This window comes from Vicugna pacos, chromosome 8 (genome assembly GCF_048564905.1).
Source record: "Vicugna pacos chromosome 8, VicPac4, whole genome shotgun sequence".
Taxonomy (NCBI): Eukaryota; Metazoa; Chordata; class Mammalia; order Artiodactyla; family Camelidae; genus Vicugna; species Vicugna pacos.
Window position 1 is genome coordinate 71556735 of NC_132994.1, and position 22698 is coordinate 71579432.

Genomic DNA, 22698 nt, shown 5'->3' on the forward strand with positions numbered 1-22698 from the left:
TAGATGCTTTCCAAAAGTTACCTCATTAACATAAACTCACAGGTGGTTGAAAGGGGTTTATTATGAATATCCAGACAACTTGATTGCTCTTATCATTTAGGAAATTCTAAGGGTTTTAGGAGCTGTGTGCCAGGAATGAGACTGAAGACCAAATAGATATTTCCTATTATAAATCACAGTGTCAGATACATTTTTCTTCCCCTTTCTTTCCTCTTACCCTTCCAGGCTACCATCGCCAGTATCGCCAGGAGCCAGTCAGCTTTGGAAACATTGGTTTTGGAACCCCTTACTACTACGTGGGCTGGTACGAGTGTGGGGTCTCCATCCCAGGGAAGTGGTAACCACAGGATGATCACTCTGGAAGCTCACTGTGCCCAGCCCCCTCAACTAATTTGCACTTGGGGCTGTGAGCAGGAAAGAGGATGGTGTCCCCAGCCCCACTGTCCCAAGTGTCGGCAAGGTTGCATGATGGACACCGGACACTTCAGGCATCTTCGATCTGGAGCTCAGTCCTACTACTTGGCCTGGACCACACACAGGATTCAATGTTGCTGTTAACCTTGCTTCTCCACATGTTCTGCTTACAATAGCACATCCCAGAGACGGCAGAAACACGCAGCTACCGGGATGCCCACTGATTCAGTGCGATTTTCATACTCCAGGGGTATCTCCAGGGATCAGCACAAACACGCTGTGCTTGCTTCATAGAACGCCACACGCTTTCTTTTTAATCACTGGACTTCTCCAAAAATAGCTGAATTTAAGCTTTGGATCTCTATCTATGCCATAGAACTGAATTGCTAAAAATATCACCGAAGGAAATGTATCCTACTTACAGTTTATTCTGTGGACCTACCCACCGCTAGACCAAATGTATCAAATCTTATTTGTAAATTCTCAATTTTGATATATATATGTATATATGCATATACATATCCACACTTGTCTGCAAGGACATTGATTAAAATCGCTGAATTTGTACTTGTTCACTAGATAAATGTGTGTGGGACTTTTTGGAGCAGAGGTGCTATTTATTAACATCTTTTGAGAAGGGTCCAAAGAAAATGTACCCTACAGAGCATGAGATGAGTGGAAGGGTATGTGTTCTTTCTGTGAATGCTGCTGAGCTTTGGAAATGACTGGGATGCAGTGATACTGGCAGTGAACCAGTTGCAAACTGAGTTCCTTCCACCTTCTGTATCCGTGTGAAAGATGCGCTGGTTGTCTCTATGAGGACATATCCAGATGTTTCCAGATTAATTAAGGTTTTAGATCCCAAATGATTTTAAAGTCCAGTTAAAAAAAGCTCCTTTCCCCTTTCCTTCCTATCTCAGTATCTACTCCTCAAAATATAAGCATCTCACCCCTCTTGAGGCAGTAGGAGAGGGTTTATTTAGAAACACTTTATTCTAAGTCTTCTTGAGGCATGGTGTCCTTTCCACATGAATGTGCGTGGTGCCTCCGTGTCCTCCGGCAGCTCTGGGGGAACTGAGGGTTCATCTTCTCTTAGAGTTTTCAGCATTAAGAGAAGCAGCAGTGAGAACGAGCTAGAGGCAGACACCTTTCTGGGACCACAGGCTGTACCGCTAAGTAAATGATCTAATCGCAGAAAGCAGTCCCGCTACTGGGGTCAGTTTTTTTCCCTTGGTGCCGGCGGCTTTTTGAGGTGAAGCCTGATGTGTCTGGTAGGTTTGCAGGTCAAATTCACAAGAAAACAAGTAACTGCTGGGTCTTTGTTGGGGGGCAGCGGAAGCTGACATTTTCCCAACTGTTGCAATCTCCCTTCTACAGAAAACAACAGTCAAGAGGATCCAAGCTTCCTGCTGGGCTTGGAAAATACTAGAATTCCTCAGGGGTACAGATTAGATACTCAGTTCATTTGTTACTCACATTTGCAAAAGAAGAATAGGAATCTTTAAGTAGCTTCTGGGGCTCTTGTACATGAACGGGGGGTTATTACAAAGGGGCGTCTAAAAAACACCTATTTTTCACACTAACATTCAATGCCAAGCTGAAGATAAGATCTTTAAATATAAGTGAATTTTCCTAATAAGCCGTAACTTGCTTCCTTTATTTCTCCCCTCCACCTCCAAATTTCTGTCTGGGTGTCAGTATCCGGTAGCCTCCTATTGGAGAGTGGAGAGAGATGCCCCCAGTCTCCTGGGGGCAAGCACCAGGAGAGTGCAGTTTCCTGGAAGTGTTTCCTTGGTTATAAATAATTCATTACCGGGCATAAGAGAAGAGCCACGTGATCTGCTCCACAAGCCTGTGCTTGACACAGGACCTCCTGGGGAAGAGATGGGGTTTCCATCCAACACAGATGCAGGCATCTCATTTGTGATTCACTCTTTCATAAGCTGAAGGGCGTGTTCCCCTTCAGCCTCACCCTCAAGGGTTTTATGCTGATTTCAGATACAAAAGGATACATCTCCCTCAGAAGGATTCTATGCTTATAGAAATACATAGATTTCACCGGCTTTCACTCATGCAATGATTTTTGAGCCCCACCTGGAACCTGAGACTACTTGATAATAGAAATCTGAACTTTTGTATTACAAATAAAACTTTGTAATTCTTTACAGAAATTACTACAAACTCCAGATGATAGAGCAGCCAAAACAAAAACAAAAACACTGAATTTATGCAAAGGTGATGGTATTCTCAATATTCTTTCCAAATTAGGTTACACAATAGTTCAGATGAGTCCACAGCGATCACATCAAGTGTCTAGTGCTGTGTGGTCCCGGAGGACGCGTTTCAGGAACTCCACCGGCAGAGGGATGCCAAGAAGAGGGCATTCAAGATAGGAGAGGGTCTGGAAACCATTTCGTGTCAAGTTGGGATAAAAATCAATGGGACTATTTTCCTAAAGACTTCATCTACTTTGAAGGCTCTAAGGAAGAAGAGTGCTTGCCAGCTCTGGAGGTCAGAAGTAGACACAACTGGGAATAAGAGGAAAATAAAAGTTGGCTCAACAATGTTTAGAATTCCAGAAGGATTTTTAGAAGAATCCAATTGCCAAATGAGCTTTGTTGGAAGGTGCTGAGATGTTCATCCTTGAAAAACCTTAAATGTTGCTGGAAATGTCTAAACTGATAATTTGAGGCCCTCAGCTGGTTTTTATTTGGCCTATGAGCTCAGAGTGATTTTTCTACACATTTAAAGGGTTGTAAACAAAGCGAACAAACAAACAAACAGCAACAACAACAAAACCCAGCCCTGTGGGGCATGGACCATATGTGGTTGCAAGCCTAACATATTTACCCATAAGACAAAACCTCTGTAGCCCTAGATTAGAGTTTTCCTGAGGTTTAAAGAAGATTTTAGCAAAGTCTGAATTTAAAAACTAGAACATAGTACTTAACGGTTATTTGTTGGCTCTTCTCTGACTTGACTTACATTTTCTGACTGGCAAACCTGAATTTTGCATTGAGTGATTGATCCGGGTCCCCAGGTTCCCCATTGGTCAAGCCCTCTGTGTTGGGGTCTCAGGAAGTAGTAGACTTTAGGGGGCTCTATGCATATTTATATAACCCTTTGGTACAACACAGTTTCTAGGTTTTACCAGATGGGTTTGGACTTTTTTTTCCTTTTTGACCTCTTCAAGCCACGTATCTTGGTCAGGAGGGTAGGGAATTTGAGAATGTGATAATGAATGGGGTTGGAACGTGTTTACCTCTCTGCACAGAGCACAGGTCTTAGTCGCTACACATAATTGTAGACCGATTCCACCATAGAATCAGCCCACATTCCTGCAGAACTTGTAGGTTGTAGATGCCTTCAAATCATCTCCTTAAAATGTAACCATTTTGCAATTGGAGGTAAGAAGTGAGCCTAAAAAGTGAAATATCTTCCCAACCATCCCCTGTCCCAATTCTCAGATTAGACTGAGTCAGGAAAATTGTGAGAAAACACAGAGCATGCTTGTTATGTATGGCAATATAGTTTTAAGTCTTAGTTGTAAGATTATCAATGTACAAATTCTTAAAATCATAATGAGAGCTAAGCCCACAAGGATTTATGATAAAAGTGAAATAAATTAACATTAGAAATGAAGGCTGATAAGTTTAATGCAAAAAAGAACAGTCTTGGTCCAAATGGAGAAGGCAGTTCTGTCTCAAGCAGAGACGATTTGTTGGTCAAGAATACAAATGCCCTCCAGTGTTAAGGAAAGGGTTTTCGTGAACTGGACCACGTGATCTCAGGACAGGAAGTGACTTGCGGGAGGGCTGCTGGGTCGTAGAGGTGTGCAAGCAGTGTTCTTGCCTTTCTCCTGCTCTCCACGTAGTGCTCCATTCTCCTCTTTGCAGACCGACTTTCTCTGGGCACATGTGGCTGGAACGGCCACAAGCCCCCTAGACTTTACACAGGACTGTGCAGTGTCTGGCTGTATGCAGCTATCTGTTTATAAGACCTTGTAATTCTGCTTCTCTCCACCATCTTTCCCCGAGCATCCCAGTATCCAGAGCCAAAGACCAGGACCGGGCTCTAATGGGATATCTTGGGTCAGGTGTCTACATCTTGAGCCAATCAGCTGTTTCAATGTGGAGGTGTCACCTGGAGGAAACATGGCACCTACGCCTGCCCTGTGAGTGGCAGCTGTTTGTATGTGGAAGAAGGTCGTGGCTGACATCTCTAAGACGAATACACAGATAGACGAGAAATAAAATATGAAAATGAATCATTTTATTAGGTGGCTGATAATTTTAAAATGACTTCACTTAGGATATACTGAGGGTTTCCTGCTTGTTCACTTCAGTCTTCTGCATTCTAAGCTCCAGTCTTTCTAGCTACCATTGGGGTAGCCTGCCTTCTTAAATGAAAAGGCATTTGAGAACTCTTCCAGATATTTATAATTAAATTATGGGCTAGAGTCATTCTACCACACCTGTTTTTAAAGAAAAAGAAGACTGCATTTTATTGTCTGAGATGATCCAGGAAGACTCTTATTTTTTAATACAGATAAGAAAGGGATCCAAGACACCAAGTTTTTCTGTAGCATTGTTACCAGACCAGCTCTGAAGTGAATAACCAACACTAGAATTATCTTCCTGAAGATACAGTAGATTAGCCAGAGAAGGAAAATTTTTGAAAGGCCCTGCAAGTAACTGGCCCTGAATGTCACAGTGGGCAGGCGGGATGTCTTTGGAGTAACTCAGGGATGTACTTCCTTGGGAGCTCTGAGGTATCCAGGGTGACACCCCAAGTCCTTCCCACAGACCCCAACGCCCTCCATGATCTTGTCCCCACCCATGCCCCCAGCACACACACTCACACCAATGACACACACTCATGCCTCTCTCCCCTCTCCCCAGCTCCTGCCTGTCACAGAGCCTGCACCGAGCAGACCCACAGTAAATATTTGTCAAATGAGTAACTGTATGGCTAAGAACATAGACAGGAATTAAAAAGGCAACGTCTTTCAATCTAAGATTATCAGGGAGCGAAATGTGCCCCTCCAGCCGCCAACCTGGCTGAGTCGCTCTCAGCTCCCTGTGGTTTTCCATGATGGTTTGTCAAACTATCCCCAAGTTCCTCACAATCCACTACCCATCACCACTCACCTCCACCCACTTCCCCTCCCTTGCAGGAGATCACACTCCACTTCACGGGGTAGACGGGGATACCAGAGGGCAGATCTCCACACACCCGCATCCATGCCCACCATGCGACCCTCAAAGAGCTTCCCCTTAGGCCCAGGGCTGGTGCTTGGCTTCCAGTATGACTCAGGGACTCTGATCTCCTGTGATTACAGTGTCTAGGGACAGACTCTAGACTCTAGGGACAGTTCAGAGGCATCTATTAGATTATCCCTTTAGGGAGACGACAGGTAGGTAGGTAGGTAGGTAGTTAGGCAGGCAGATAGATAAAGGGAGAATAAAATCATCAAGATTTTCAACAGTGACACCAAGAGGAAGGCTCAAAGAGCAAGAGAGATGCCAGAGGAGCCACACTGATCTACACCGATGCCTACTGCATCCTCCTGTTTGGTCCAGATGTTTGCTCTCAATCAGAAACCTTGGCTTCTGCTCCATGATTCTCCTCTATCCTTGTTCTCTGCAACTTTTGTTCCATTTTTTCAAAGATTTACAGTCATCTGAGCAGATATTGACTTTATACATATTTCATTAATTAAACAAACATTTATTTTTTACTAACTTGTAGAAGCATCAACATCCCAACAGTAAACAGACATCACCTTCAAATTAGGATAATTAAAGAAGGTTTAAGGAAGGGACTGTTTATGTAGGTGCAGTGGGGACCACAAGGAATACTGCATCAGGGGGCCATTACTTTCCTGAGCCTGGTGGGCCAGAGGGAGGAGTGGTTGGCAGAATCTGTAAGGAGCGTCTGACGGACAAGCCCAGTTTTAGAAAAGTGATGATCTCACTGAAGGGACCAAGAAACTGTGTGGGGAGGGAGCCCAGGCTTCTTCTTCCTCACTCTGCTCCCTTATTTTTCTCTTTCCCCTTCCTCTCACCTTCCTATTTCCTGCCAGTGTCCTCTTTACCCAAACCCACCTGGAAGCCAGGTGGCAAGGAGGCTGGTTGATGTGGTTGAAATAGGTCAGCCCCTGCCACAGAGAGCTGAGTGAAGAAAGGAAGAGAGAAGATCTGCAGAGACAAGACTAGAAGCATCCACCACCTCTGGGAAGTGATAAAGCATTTTTCATAATACTTCGTTACTTTTTGCACATTATGACATCACTAGTAAAAATTAGTTAAGGACAATTTTTACAGAGTTCATTTAAATAGAAAGAGCCTTCAACCTCCCTTCAGTTCCTGGAGCTGGTAAAGACTGTCGAGGCCATTTAATTTAAATCACTTTATAGTTAAGGAAACCGAGACCCAGAAAACTGAGATAACTTGCCCGAATCACACACCAACAGGAATGGCGGGTATGAGCACGTGGCCACTGCTCCTCTCTCCCTAACCTGTGACAGACGTTGCTAATCAATCATGGTTTTTTTTTTTTTCTTTCCCATGGAAGCTGCATCACAGTTAACACTAACCTGTCAGCAGTTCTCTCAGTTGAAAAGCACCTGGAGCCAAGTTCAAACCTGTTTATTGTCTCCACACTACCCTGTCTTACCCCGTAAATGTCTTAGTTTTTTTTCTTTAATTGAAGTATAGTTATAATTTCTGGTGTACAGCATAGTGATTCAATTATGCATATTCCTTTTCATTCTCTTCCATTTTAGGTTATTACAAGATACTGAATATAGTTCCCTGTGCTGTACAGTAGGACATTGTTGTTTACCTATTTTATATATAGTAGTGTGTATCTTCAAATCCCAAACTCCCAATTTATCCTTCCACTCCCCTCCTTTGATTTCTGACAAAAACTAGCCTTTCACTTTCAGGGCCCCATAAGACGTGATCAGCACAGAGGAGACATGGTAGCTGGAATCAAATCAGGATTTGACAAATTTGGCTTCCTTCAGCACCAGGTTCTCACTTAGTTCAACTTATCAAGGATTTGTTAAGCCTTTGTTGTGTGCTCAGCACTGTGCTGGCTGCTGCTGGGGCCAAAGGGAGAGAAGGTAGGTTTCTTGCCCTCAAAAGTTTAGTGACTAACACAGCATTGTAAATCGATTATAGTTGAGTTTAAAAATTAATTTAAATTTTAAAAAAGGTTCATCAAATTCAAGGGAAAGGCATCCATTCGACTCCCTGGTGTGGGGCTGACGCCAGGGTTTCTCCTCCCAGCCGCTTTCTGCAGACACTGCCTGAGACCCCTGACTCAGGATAGCACTGCCTTCTCCCCGGCCCTGATGTGGTGTGGGGCACACACTCCTCATGGCCCTCACACCTGGCCCTGTGTAGGCGTGGCTCACAGACTACTCACCACCCTAGCAAGACCCTAAGAAGCACCCCTCCCACTACTACCTCCTTATAAGGTTTGGAAATTTACAGGTTTGCCTCGGGGTGAAAAAGCGGGGGAAATCACAGATGGATCTCAAGAGCTCCGTATGGGCGCTAGTCCTGATCTAGGAAACAGAGATTCATTCAGGAGTGAATGTGTGTGGCCAGCTGCTCCCCGAGCACTGCGTGCTCACCCTGGCCCAGGACTCCACGGGATCCAGCTTCAGAGCTAGTGCCATGCTGGGAGACTGGATACAACCTAACTCACACCCTCAGCACATGATGATGTCTGCAAACAATGTCAGGTTTTCTTTATCATCTGGCATTTATCCATCCTTTCTTCAATTCAGCAAACTTTCAATGGCAGTACTGCCAGGGAGTGTGAATGAATGATAAGCACATATAGTTCATGCCCATCTCAGTCTATCCTAAAACAATACTTGAAAAGCTGAACCTTTTAAAAGCTTGGGGAAGTTATACCTAAGTGATGGCTATCTTACGTTGATTTGTTTGTCTGCGTGCTCTCATTTTTCTTGTTCTAGTTCCGTGTGAAGCGCAGCTGCTTTGAGACTCTCTAAATTCCATTTCCAACATTTCTGGGCTGCCTGGTTGTATAGGAAATATTTATTTGGTGACCACTGTTCCGTTCTGTTTTTGATGCTGAATCGGAAAATGCTGTCTCTCCTACGGGAATGCTCTAGTTAATGAGAAACAAATGGTGGTCTGAGAGGTACAAAGCTCACTGACCAGTCCAAAAGATTTTCTTGGTATCAGTTCAGGGCTTTGTGTAGTCAGGATACTTCTGAGTTAGTTTATAATTATCAAGTTGGAAAACATCTAGTAACACGGTTCACAGTTCAAATACAAGGTATTATTAATACATCCATACGTACATCTGTAATAGCCAATTGTAGTAAGTCCTCCCAAGTTCCAGAGGCCTTTGCAAGGACAGATTCCTTCTTTATTTTGTCTTTCTAAATCATTTTATTGAGCTATGATTAACATACAAAGAGCTGTATGCAATTAATATATAAAACTTGATGAGTGTGGAGATAGGTACACACTTGTGAAGCCGTCATCACAATCTACACCATAAACATATCTATCACCTTCAAAGTTCTCCTCCCACCCTCTTTTCTTACTACTTTGTGTGTGATAAGAACACAATATAAGATCTACTCCCTTTGCAAAAATGTAAGTAAATAATACAGTGTTAACTAGAGCCACTCCACTGTACAGTGGATCTCTATGACTTACTCATCTCACATGTAATGGAAACTTTGTACCCTTTGACTCCGACCTCCGACCACTCCTTTTCCCCTCCCCCAGCCCCTGGCAACCACCATTCTACTCTCTGCTCCTATGAGTTTGACTGTTTCAGATTCCTCACATAAGTGGGGTCATTAGTATTTGTCCTTTTGTGATTGGTTTATTTCGCATGGCAATATCCTCTGGGTTCAAGCACGTCATCACAAATGGCAGGATTTCCTTCTTTTTATAGGCTGAATAAAATTCCTGTATGAGTGTGTGTATGCATAATGGATTTTTATTCACTTAAATATTTTTCCTGTACAGTAGGATTTACTCTTTTTAGCATACATCTTTGTGAATTTTGACAAATTCATAGTCTTGCAAACACCAATATAATTAAATTCCATCACCCTCAAATTCCTTTTCCCTCACCCCCAGCCCTGTCACCAACTGACCTGTGTTCTGTCTCCATAATTTCTCCTTTTCCAGAATGTCATGTAAAAGGGACCATGCAGACCGCTGAGTCTGAGTCTGCCTTCAACTCTGGATGAGCATAACGCCTGTGAGAATCACACCTGCTGTTGCACACATCAAGAGTCCATTCCTTTTAATTCCCGAGTACTACTTCATCATATAAATGTGCCATGGTTTGATCATGCATTTACCAGATGGAAGGACATTTGAGTAGTTTCTGATTTGGGGTGATTATGAATATAGCTGCTCTCAATGTTGTACAGGACTTTGTGTGAACATAGGTTTTATTTCTCCAAGAGTGGAATCTTTAGTCATATGGTGAGTGCATGTGTATTTAACTTTGTAAGAAACTGTCAGACTGTTTTCCAAAGTGGAGTACCGTCTGCATTCTCACCAGTAACATGTGAGAGTTTCAATTTCTCTATATCTTTGCCAACACCTGGATTTGTCCACTTAAAAAATTTAGCCATTCTAACAGGCATGGTGTGATGTGTCACTGTAACTTTAATCTACATTTCCCTAATGATTAATGATGTTGACCATCTTTTCATGTGCTTATTTGCCTGCCTTCCAGATATTGTCAAAATATTTTAAAATATTTTGTCCATTTCTTTTAATTGGGTTGCTTTTTTGTGAGATGGAAAATGTTTTATATAGCCTGGAAATGAATCTTTTGTCAGCTACCTGATGAACATTTATTTTATTCCAGTGTGTAGCTTGACTTTTTATTTTTCTTAACAGTGTCTTCTATGTAGCAGAAGTTTTAATTTTACTGAAGTTCAGTTTATCAATATTTTCCTTTTATGAATTGTGATTTTAGTGAAATAGTTAAGAAATGACAAAGGTTTCCTCCTGTTTTCTTCTAGAAGCTTTATAATTTTACCTCTTACTTGTACATCTATAACACACTGTGAGTTAATTTTTGTGTAAGGTGTGAGGTATAAGATGAGTACCACAGCCTCGTTGTTGTTGTTGTTTTATAATAAGTCTTGAAATCAGGTAATATGAGTTATCCAACTTTGCTCTTCTTTTACAAGATTATTTTGGCTACTCAAGTTCCTTTGCCTTTCCATAGAAGTTTTAGAATCAGCTTGTCAATTCCTACAAAAAATTTTATTGTGGGACTTTGACTGACATTACATTGACTCTATGATAAATTTGGGATGAATTAATACCTTAACAATACTGAGTCTCACAATTCATGAATTTTGTTATACCTTTTGATGTATGTAGATCTTGTTTGGTTTGCATCATCAGTATTTTTAGTTTCCAGGATACACATCTTGCATATATTTTGTTGGAGTAATGCCTGAGTGTTTCACATTTTTGGGCCCTACAGTAAATGGTGCTTTATAAAATTTTATTTCCATTTGTTGATTGCAAGTATATAGAATTACAATTTATTTTATATGTTGACCTTATGTGCTCAATCTTACTAAACTCACTTACTTATTAGTTTTAGGAGGTGTTTTGTTGACATCTTGGGACTTTATACATAGGCAATCATATCATCTGTGAATAGAGACAGGTTTATTTCTTCCTTTCCGATATACGCGCACAGTATTTATTTTTCTTGCCTATCATTCTGGCTAGGACCTCCGCCTTGTTCATGATTTTAGGAGGAAAGCATTTGGTCTTTCACCACTAAGTATGATGTTAGCTGTAAGCTTTTCCTATAGATTCCCTTTATCTTGTAGTAACTTCCTTCTATTCCTAGTTTCCATTGAATCATTGTCATTAATAGATACTGAATTTTGTCAGAAGCACTTTCAGCATCTGTTGACAGAGTTTTTATTATTTAGTCTGTTGATATGGTGAATTATATCATTAGGTTTTTAAATATACAGCCAGTCTTGTATTCCTGGGATAAGCCCCATTGGCCAAGATGTATTACTATTATTATTAATAATAATAATGATTATTATTATTATTATTAATTTTAATTTTTCTAGTATTTTTGTTTGAACATTTTTACAACTTTTTCATGAGAGATAATGAATTCTAGTTTTCTTTTGGTATTAAGTTAATTCTAGCCTCATGAAATGAGTGGCAAATGTTGCCTCCTCTTCTATTTTCTTGAGGAATTTGCATAAACTTGTTATTTCTTCTTTAAATGTTTGCTAAAATTCTCCAGTGAAGCCCGTATTAGATATAGGGCTATTCAGGTTTATCTGTCCCTTCTTACATAAACTTTGGTGGTTTATGTCTTTCAAAAAAAGTCATTCTATTTCACCTAAGTTGTTGAATTTGTGGCATAAAGTTTCATAACACTCTTATTATTGCTTTAATATTTATATTGTCTGTAATGCTGTCCTTTCATTTCTAACACGAATAACTTTTGCCTCTCTTTCTCTTGGATTCTGTCCAGATATTTATCAATTTGATCTTTTTAAAGGAGCAACTCTTTTTCAAAATTTTCTGTATTGTTTTATGTTTTCAATTTTATTGATATCTGCTCTTATCTTTATGATTTTATCTGTTCTTCTTGCTTTGGAGTTAATTTATTCTTGTTCTCGCATCTTAAGATGAAATCTTAAACCATTGACTTGAGAAATTTCTCCTTCTTAATATGGACATTATTAATGCTACAAATTTCCCTCTAAGCACTGTTTTAACTGCATTTCACAAATTTTGTTGGTTTTTATTTTCATTTAATTCATAATATTTTCAAAATTTCCTTCTGGTTTTCTCTTTGATTCAGAGGTTACTTAGAACTTTGTGGCTTAAATTCTGAACAATTCCACAAAACATGAAATTACAGTATATAAATGGACCTCACAGTCTGGAGAATGTGTGAGCCCATCTCCCTGACTGTCTCTATCCATGTTCCCTGTGTTCTTTTCTCAACATGGCACCCAGAATAATTGTTTTATAAGTCAGATGATGTCACTTCTTTGCTCAACGGTTCCATTTTCATTCAGAGATTGAAGTACTCTCAATAGCCTCCAGGACCTCCAGGACCTCATGTCTGTGGAGACCTGAGCTGAGCTGAGCTCAGAGAGTTGAGCTAACAGGTGCTGAAATAGTTGATTAAGACAACAAACCAAAAAGTGAAAGCAACAGTCAAGCTTTTAATCACTTCCTGCAACGGTATAAACAAGAGGCTAAACAGAGTTGACTCTCTCCTGTTCCGTTTTTTTCTTATGGACTGATGTGGGTCAGATGGATCAGCAAAGATGTGGTGGGATCCCTCCACTGCCTGGGGAGCCTGGAACAAAAGGCTCCTGCTATTTTATGGACTCAGGGACTGGGAGAAAAGAAGGAGGAAGTTGCCAAAATTGTACCAAAGGGGAGAGAAAATGGAGAAGAGCTAATCAGGGGTCTGGGGTTGAGAGAGACAAACTACTATGTATAAAATAGATGTGCAAAAATATATTGTGTAGCAGAGGGAATTATAGCTCTTATTTTGTGATAACTTTTAATGGAGTATAATATATAAAAATAATGAGACTAATATAATACACCTGAGACTAATATAATATTATAAATCAACTATACTTCAATTTAAAAAATTTGAACAATTAAAATGTAGCTGTAGTCAAAATATTCAAAACTTTAAGCTATTGTCATCAAAATGTAAATTAATGTAAATAAGTGAAAATTCAAAGCTTTTCACATCTTTTCTTTTCTTTTTTTTATTGAAATACAGTCAGTTACAATGTGTCCATTTCTGGTGTACAGCACAAGTCCCAGGCATGAATATACATACACATATTCATTTTCATGTTCTTTTTCATTAAAGGTTATTACAAGATATTGAATATAGTTCCCTGTGCTAAACATGTTTTCACGTGTTTTCAATAGTTATTTTTCCTTTAAAATTATTTAGAATTGTCTCCTAAAATTAAAAAGCAAAGAACAAAACATGATTATTAAGATCAAAAGTTAAAGTAAACATCAATTAAGTAAAACCAAAATGCTTTGGAATTTAAAGTATCTTAAATATTTTAATAAATATTCAACTACTTGGCAACTTCAGATTCAAAGACCATCTAGGTGCCAATGGGAAGAATTGGTACAATGCATCATGCAAGTCAAAATGCTTTGGAATTTAAAGTATCTTAAATATTTTAATGAAAATTCAACTACTTGGCAACTTCAGATTCAAAGACCATCTAGGTGCCAATGGAAAGAATTGGTACAATGCATCATGCAAGTTTTGTTTACACCAATATATTTGCAAACTAAAGAATCACATGAATTGTTTAATATTACAAACTATTCTTCAACCTCCATGTGTAAATACCACACTAGTTTGTGAGAACCTTCAAATCAAGAATTAGAATATTAAGGGAAGGAAGCAAATAGATATTTGACACCATTGGGAAGAGACAAAAAATAATTCATTGTACAAGAGTCTACTGCGTTCCTGCTGAGGATTTGAAAGTTAATTAACTTGTCTCTTAATTACACTCTTCTGCTGCTCAACTCTCTCCTCTGTACTGTGATGTGACCCTAAACTCTGATACTGGCCAAAGCTCAGCCCACCAACATTTGGGCTTTGGGATATAATTACCTCATGTTTCAAGGACACAGGGCAAGAGCAATGGAGAAGCATTTCCCTGGGGCCTCAGAGGTGCCGGTTGTGAGATGGGATGTTCAGAGTTCTTATGAGCAGTGCTGTGCCAGCTCTGAGCACTAGGTTCCCAATGACCCAAGCACCTGTGTGTTGTTCTGAAAGATGCTCGGTGTATGTATGTCTGTGATGTGTGGGACCTTGGTACGTCAGTCCTGCCTTGCACTGGCTGGTCCTATTTTTGGGTACCATCGTTTTCCAAATATCTGTGAGGTTAGTTCCCTCCCCTCTTTCAAGTCCTGGCTCAGAAGTCCCTTCTCAGTGAGGCTTATTCTTACCACCCTATTTAAAATTGTCCCCCCTAATCCCCACCCTTGACTCCTTTACCCTTTCCTTGCTCTATCTTTTCTTTTTTCCACCTACCACCTTGTAAAGCACTATGCAGTTGACATACTTTGTTTATTGTTACTTGTCACTTTCTGCCCACTGGGATGGTGTATTAGTCAGGATTCTCCAGAGTAACAGAACCAACGGGAGACAGATGGATAGATGGGTAGGTAGAAAGACAGATAGATTTATAATAGGAATTGGCTCACAAGATTATGGAGGCCAACAAGTCTCAAGATCTGCAGCCTGCACGCTGGAAAACCAGGACAGCGGGTGGTGCAATGCAGAGTCCGTCCAGTGACAGGAGAAGATGGATGTCCCAGATCCAGCAGAGAGCAAATGCTCCCTCCCTCCGCCTGCTGTTCTGTTCAGGCCAGCGAATTACATGATGCCCTCTGGCGTGGTGACAGCTCTTCTTTATTCAGTCCGCCCATTTAAATGCTGATCTCTTCCATAAACAATCTCACAGACACACCCAGAAATAATGTTTTACCAGCCATCTGGGCATCCCTTAGCTCAGTCAAGCTGACATATCAAATTAACCATCTTAAACAGGAACCCTGAGAGGTCAGGGATTATGGTGCCCCCAGTGCTTGGAATGGTGTCAGCACACGGATGAAGGACTGAACCACCAGACTGTTCTAGCCCATTCGCATGCCCTAAGACCAAGGTTAAGTAATATTCCCAGAGTTACATCGTTGGAATGGGCAACACTGGGATAATTGCCCGGAAGACAGTTCGGCTGCGAATGCTGAGCATGGTAACTGTTTGAAGTGCTCAGCCGGTGCCCTGCATGCAGTCACTCTTCAGTGAAGCGCAGCTACCCTTACTGAGGAACAGTCTGCCCTCTGGTCTCTGCTCTCGGAGACCCGGCCACCATTCCTAAATGCTTGCTGTTTCTTATGTCTGTTGCCGTGTTACGGTGGATGAAAACCCGACATTGTTCTGGGCTCATTAATCACCCAGAAACATTGTTCGGATGCTTTGGGTTTGATTGAAACCCCAAGTTCATTTGTGCAGCCTCTTCCTGCAATTCTGAATGCCATCCACCTAGTAATAGAAACTTGACCCCTACATTAAAGATGCATCTATCTCTCATGACTAAAATTCTATTCAGTTGGAGCCAAGAAGACTGTCTTGTCCTTGTGCAAAAAGCAGGAGTCACACTTTTTGCAACTGGGAAATCACAAAAATCTTAATTCAGTCTGAAATTCTAACCTCACTAATTTTTATTGGCTTCTCACCTGGGCCAGTAGGGAAGCCCTAAGCTTATAAAAGGTTCATACTTAGAGTTCATCTTCCTTGGTTTCTCTGGATTCACCCCCCCAACCCCCCGCCAAAAGGCACCAAGATCTTCTAAGACTTTCCCAAATGTCTTAAATATTGCTAATAGAACCTCCTTAAAGAAAACCACCTGAATTTTGCCACTATTACAGAATGATTTCTTTATTTTTATTTATTTATAATAAAAATTGTATACATTTAAGGTATATAACATGATGACTTGATATACATATACATAGTGAGATAATTACTACAATTAAGCTAATTAGTGTGTGTGTGTGTGTGTGTGTGTGTATATATATATATACACTTCTCACATAGTTACTATTTTTCTGTGTGTGATGAGAGCACCTGAAATTTACTCTAAGCATATTTCCAGTATCCAACAATGTGTTGTTAACTATAGTCATCATGCTGTACATTAGATTTCTAGATGTATTTATTTTACATTACTGTAACTTTGTGCTCTGACCAGCATTTCCCCATTTTCCTCTATCCCCTTATCTCACCCCTGGCAGCCACCACAGAATGATTTCTTAAATATGGAAATGAAATACATATGTATGTTTAAGATAAGAGTCAGGAAGTATACATGTCTGTTTCTACAAAAAAAAAAATCAAGTTGGTTGTAGTATCTTTTAGTGGAAAGCCCTCCGTGAGTGATCACTGCTTGTATAATTTTCCTGGCATTGCAAGCCCAGCATGCAGCCCGGCCTGAGCACTGGGAGAACTCTTGGGCACTGACATGTAAAGATGCCCACTTGCGGCATCTGTAAAAACTGTTGCAGAACACGTGAACTGAGCTGCTGTAATTACACACGTAACCGTGTGTAGGCTGCACGCTAAGCAAGAATGTGGAAAGATCTGTTTAAAAAGAGGACTTTTAAGAACGCAATCTCTGCTTTCTGTTAGTTTCCTCATATTTCAAATAATCAAAACCTGTTGCCAAATTTGAAATAAAATCGAACTGTCAACTCTCACTTACAGGAGAAGATACAAAGTTCTTTGCTTATGAAATGTATCAAGTTCCTTAAAGGCCCCAGAACAGCCATCTGCTTATGTCTTTCCTGCTGAACACACGCCGGGGCCCTGCCAGCCACAGAGATGAGTGGGACATGGGAACCTACAAAGGGAAGAGTTACAAGGAAAATCTTAAGCCTCATCAATTCCAAAGTCTCTTTTCTCTCTCAGAGTGAGGAGAAAATTCAGATATAATAAAGCATTGAGAATCTTCATAGAGACCTGTGAAGCTGTTGATTTAAAAAAAAAAAAAAGGCAAGGAGTGAGGGGAATAAGAGGGTCCCGGCCGCTGAGATGTTTTCATTCCCTCTGAGATGGGCCTGTGGCTGTAAAAGTCGACCTGGATCGGTCTGTAGGATGTAGTGGCTGTGTGACTGTTGTCAAAGGATGTTCACAGCATCCAGAGCTCTTCCTGTTACAAACAATACTGTCCTTATTTAAGTGGACAATGGTCATCCCTGTGGTTCTTCCCGAATATTCTGTTCTCTTCTTTCTAAGTGCTGGGTAGGACTGCAATTCCCTGCATTTCCAGCAGAAGTGATGTGTACCACCTCCAGGCAGAAGCACTGAATTTCCTGTGTGAGGCTCTTCCTTTTGTCCTTTGAAGATCGTGAAGGCATGTTGCCACGGATCCTTGACCATCCCAGATGCTGGGGGACCACAGTGAGCAGAGCTTCTTGTCCTCTCACACTGCACGTGCAGCAAGAGCAAAGGATCAACACCGGTTGTGTTTCTCCGTGACTTGGAGGTTATTCATTAGCACAGATCAACCTGGTTAATCCTCACCACCACCTGCTGTTTTGGTTTCACTGGCATCCATTACCCATTTTTCAAATAAATGCTCCGTAGTTTCCCCCCAAGAGAGAACCAATAGGGTCCCACCCACTTGTCATCTAATCTGGGTATATGTTGCTCATTCTCCAATTCCAGGGATGGGTAAATGAGAAGAGCCCGGCACACAAAAGTATCTCACCCTTGACAATTCAGCATGTCCACGATTCAAGCAGGCTGATGACCATGAAGCCAGGACGCTTCCTGCAGTGTTAGTAAGAAGATGCTATCTCTCCACCTGGGTTGTAGGTGGCTAGGGTGTGAGTCTAATGCTGCTAGTGGCCATCTGACCACCAACTGGAAAGAGCCCGATGCATATTCAAGCTAACACAAAAGAGCACAGCGCTAAGAGCTAAGAGAAATGGATTCCTAGAGACATGACTGGAACACCTGGATCCAGCTATGACTGAAAGAATACACTCTGTAATGTCACAGTTAAAGAAGTCAATAGTTCATAGCTTTTGTGAAAGCATTAATTTGTGTTGGGTTTTTGACTACACTAGTACACTTAGGAAAAAGATGAATGATGGTATAATTCACAAACTTCCCTGCCTCAGACTCCCCCAAGACAATTCTGAAGAATTAAGAGAGGTTTAGTAAATTTCTACAGTAAGTGGGGAGTGACGTGGGAGCAGGATGGAGCAACAGCCTTATGGGCTGTGTTAGTGAGTTAAGGGAGAGGTACTGGGAGGTGAGAGGATGAGGGCAGAAGATTTAGTGAATGATTCTAGAGTCTAAGATCATGCCTTTAAATCTTTAATGTCCTTCAAGAGATGTTGGACAAGAGTAGAAGTCCTTTTTAATTGCATTTGTCTTAACTGAGTCCCTTAAACCTGACTGCTCTGTTTCTGGGCCACACAGGACTCCAGCTTTATACATTATGAGCATCTACCTGTGTACTACAGCTGCTTAAAGTGGAATACTTTCTCTTCTATTTTAATTCATCTCTATAACTTTTGTTTTGACTTGAGTGATTTTCAGAAATCACTACAAACTTAATTTTTGCCTGGCATTCATATTCTTAGAAAAAATGATTGATCAGTAATAAGAAAGGACTAATGGGAGAGTATAGAAATGTCCAAGTTTTGAGTATAACTTTATTTAAAAAACAAATGAAGAAGAAGCCTCTGTTTTATCCAGTGACTCCTCTTAGAAAATATGTGTTGCACTTCATAATGTAGTCCACGCTGAACAAAGGCCCCTTGTTTTTGTTGTCTTAACTGATTTGGATAAATTACTGGAGGCCAAATTTTAGTTAGCAGTGCAGATAGATGATGTCTTACCCGCTAATTACCTCAGAAATTTAACAGACCTGGCCAGAGCAAACCAAGCCACTATCATTATGATTGATGAGATTACGGTTATTCTTGGTTTTCTTCCATGTCGTTTTGAAGTCTTGAACTTAGAATGCTAGTGTTAGTGTTTAGGAGGTTACGTATGAGTAAATGAATGATAATCCAACCAGCATAAATGTTATTTGAGATCTAGTAAGATCAAGAAATCCTTGTTGCCCAAAGTTGAAAAAGAAAATGAGCAGAAAAGACAGTTAAGACTTAATGCTCTTTATTGGGTCTAGTTTTGATCTTGTGCCCTTGGAGGAGACTTGGAAAGAACCGTAGGGGGTAGGGGGGAAATGTCTAAAGGAAGAGTCGAGAAAACCTGTGAAATGAATTTGATGGAAATGGGAGTATCTCTCTGCAGAAGAGAAGACAGCAAGGTGACACAGAGACTGGCTGTAAGCGCCTCAAAGGTGGTGAGAACAGGCTGTCAGCTGGGTATTCTCCATCTCGAGGGGGACAAGCAGCAGCAGCAGATGGGTTTATGGTGCAACTAGAAAGATTTAGATTAGAGCAAAGGAAGAATTTAATGGTGAAAGCTTCTAAGAAATGTTGCATTTTTATGCAAAAAATATTTGAAATGCAGCTGACTTTCTTCTTCCTTGGAAGGCTTTGAGAAGACTAGATGAGATAACTTCATGAGATGTGCCTTTCATGGAATCCCAGCAGGACTCTGAGCCCCAGTATCTTTTCATGCCTTTAATGGTACCTAGAATTCCTTAAAAACAGCTCCCTGTGGGAATGCAGAGACCCTAGGATAGGACACAATGGAAACTACTATGGAATCATGGAATGTTGGAACCAGGAGGGAACCTGGTTTCCTCAAAGTCCTGTGGACTTCATCACGCTTGATGTATTTTACAATTAGATGTTTATTTAACTTGTGACATCCTCACCAGGTTGGGAGCCAGTATCCTTATACCCAACCCAGTGCCTCGATTTTTAAGTGTTGGACCAACATTGTTGACTGAACAAAGGAAGGGTCCAAGTCTCTTACCTACAGATGAGGAATCTGGGGCCCAGGGAGCTCATACAGCTGGTTAGGAATAAAGGCCTCTTCACTCAATCTCCCATATTTAATCCATTTAGAACATGGAGGATTAGCACCCAATTCAAGTAACTGTAAAGCCTAGTCAGCTGAGAACTGTCTTCTAGGTTCAGTTTAATTTCTTTTAAAAGTGTAGATCTTATACTGTGGAGACTTATCTTTGAATTCCTTACAAATCAAAGTCCAAGTACATGTAATATTCTGGAAGTATTAAGATTTTTTCTTCCCCTTTTCCCCCATTCATGTCATGGCTAGTGCTTCTGTGTTTGTTGTCTCAGGAGAGGGATGTGGTGGTGCAAAGAGAAGATATTCATTCATTTATTCAGGTATTAACCCATTTCATGATTACTTACTGAGCTGCGTGCCTGACACAGATCTCAGTTCTGAAGATCAGCTGTGAATTACAGAGCCCATGCTCTCTCCTGGCTTTGTGTACCCAGCATCTCTGTCGGGAATCAGAGAGTTCAAGTATCAGCAAGATGTTGGATGGCAGGAGCTTGGAGAATAACATGGCTGGTCTTCTTCCTCCTTCCCCCAGACAGTAGTCCTGCACCTCACCTTCTGGCAAGGCAGAAAAGCCTGGGAAAGATTGGAAGAATCTGAGAAGGGGTCTATGTGGTGGCCCCACAAAAGCCCCACCCACATGGCTGGACCTTGGGGAGTAACCACCAAACCCAGGCAGACAGGGACAGTCTCATCAAGATTCCCAAGCCAGGAGCACAATTATCCTTATCCCCCAGAGTGAGGGATAGAAGTAATGGCCAAGACCCTGGGTCTGCAAGAGGCCAGTCTATAGTAACCTGCCTGGAGTGATAACCCCAGACCTGATGGGCAGAGGGAGAGCTCAGCAGACTGCTTGGACAGACAATACTGAGCTAACATGTCCCTTGTCTCCCTCCCACATGCATGGTGGCTTGGTCCAACATATGTTCCATAGGCCTTAGCAAGACCCCAGAGAAAGGGGCATTCAGTGAACTAAGATTCAGTTTTTCCCACCTAGGGGAGTCAGGGCAGCAAGGCTCAAAATCAAAGATACATTTTTGGTCACAAGTGGACTGAAATTTAAAACTATTAGACACAAATAAGATTTCTTCCTGGAGACAGTCTGTACTCAAAACCCATGCTGAAGACCAGCAAAGTAGATTTATTGTATCTGCAAGTAAAATTAAGCCATCAAGGCTCAGTCTGTCACTGACCAGGCAGAAGATGGCACAGGAAGGTGTCTCAGCATGTTGGCTCCATGACAGGGAGAAGGGGACACATGCTTCTCCAGTGGTCTGTGACGCCACACCTCTGGGTGACCCTCTACCTCTGTGGCCTCACCTCTCCTGGCCTTTGCTGGCGCCTCTTCTTCAGATGATTCGAGAAAGGCCAGACTGCTCCCAAGGTCAGCCCTAGATCCACGTCTCTTCTCAAGCCCTACAATGGACTGAACATTTGTGCACCCCCAGAATTTGTATGTTGAAGCCCTAATCCCAGTATGGTGGTAATAGGAGGTGGGGATTTTGGGAGGGGATGAGGTCACAAAGGTGGAGCCCTTATAAGAAGAGACACCAGAGAGCCTGCGTTCTGTCTCCCTGTCACGTGAAGGCGCAGCCAGATGACCACCACCATCTGCGAGGCAGGAAGAAAGATCTCACCAAAACCAAAACATGTTGGCTTCCTGATCTGGTAATTCTAACCTCCAGAAATGTGAGAAATAAATGTCTGTTGTTTAAGCCGTCTAGTCTACAGTATTTGTCACAGCAGAATGTGACTCAGACACTTTCTACTCTGTTTTCAGGTTTGCACTGAGAATGGGAAGCAGAGCTAAGAGCAAAGCTCTCTGGGCAGGGACAGTTAACTCAGAGACGACATCACGGAAAGACAGCGTCCAGTCTCATGATGTTTGCAGATTTCTGTGGAGTTGGCTCCCTTTGGTGATCTAATTCATTCCTGTTCCCAATCATTCTTTTAGAAACGTTCACCAATTTGCCATGATCTCCATTATCTACATTTTCATGACAACTGATAACTCAGCAGCCAAAGACAACACCATTACAAAATATATTTAATTTTAGTTTAGATCTAATTTTCTTCCAAGATTCTATGCTTTGATAATCTACGGACAAAAAAAAGTTTGGAAACCATGTGTCAGTTTAACTTGTTGGGAGAGATTCTCATGAAATCTAGAAGGTTTTATTCTTAAGTATTGCTGAGACTATTTTTGGCCTGTGAGTAGATGTGCGTCCCCCCTGGGTGTTTACTTTGATGTTCTTTTGGAGATGAACTACTTAATTCTATCTGATTTTATTCAGTTCAACTTGGCTCAGTTCCATCATGCTTGGTGATACTTATTAGCACCTACCGTTATGTACAGCAGTTTGCTAGGCATTTCAGTCATGGTCCCTAAGTTTGAAAATTCATCATCTAATTGAGAAAGGGAACAACTCCAAGATAATTTGTAAGGCAAAGCACAGGAATCAGAAGAGGCCAGGGATGACAAAGATGAAGCAGTCACGCGCACTTCCCTCCCATCACCAGGGCGGTGATTGCTGATCATTCTGCATTATCTCAGTGGCCAGTGGTGACCTCAAAATCTTTCTCAGTCACCATCAATTGATCTTACTGGTATGTTAACTAAGCCTTTTCTCTATTCCTGGAATAAATTATATAAATGCTCAGATGAATTCCAAATTGGAGAAT

At 41.3% G+C, this 22698-nt stretch overlaps 1 protein-coding gene and 2 long non-coding RNA genes across 4 annotated transcripts in view; 2 read left to right on the forward strand and 1 right to left on the reverse strand.

Annotated features, from left to right (window-relative positions):
- Nucleotides 1-981, forward strand: part of FNDC1 (fibronectin type III domain containing 1) — a 92151-nt gene extending 91170 nt beyond the window's left edge. For both annotated transcript variants that reach the window (XM_072966112.1, XM_072966111.1), the window contains one exon: nucleotides 226-981. In XM_072966112.1, the coding sequence (XP_072822213.1) occupies nucleotides 226-341 (116 nt within the window). In that variant the 3' untranslated portion in view covers nucleotides 342-981. The remainder of the gene's footprint in view (nucleotides 1-225) is intronic.
- Nucleotides 982-20317: 19336 nt separating this feature from the next.
- LOC140697918 (uncharacterized) lies at nucleotides 20318-21474 on the reverse strand. Its single transcript, XR_012075296.1, has 2 exons — nucleotides 21337-21474; nucleotides 20318-20592 (listed from the first exon to the last, which is right to left on the reverse strand). It is a non-coding gene; the product is annotated as an uncharacterized lncRNA (long non-coding RNA).
- Nucleotides 21475-21602: 128 nt separating this feature from the next.
- Nucleotides 21603-22077, forward strand: LOC140697919 (uncharacterized). The gene is made up of 2 exons (XR_012075297.1): nucleotides 21603-21684; nucleotides 21797-22077. It is a non-coding gene; the product is annotated as an uncharacterized lncRNA (long non-coding RNA).
- The last annotated feature ends 621 nt before the right edge of the window (nucleotides 22078-22698 follow it).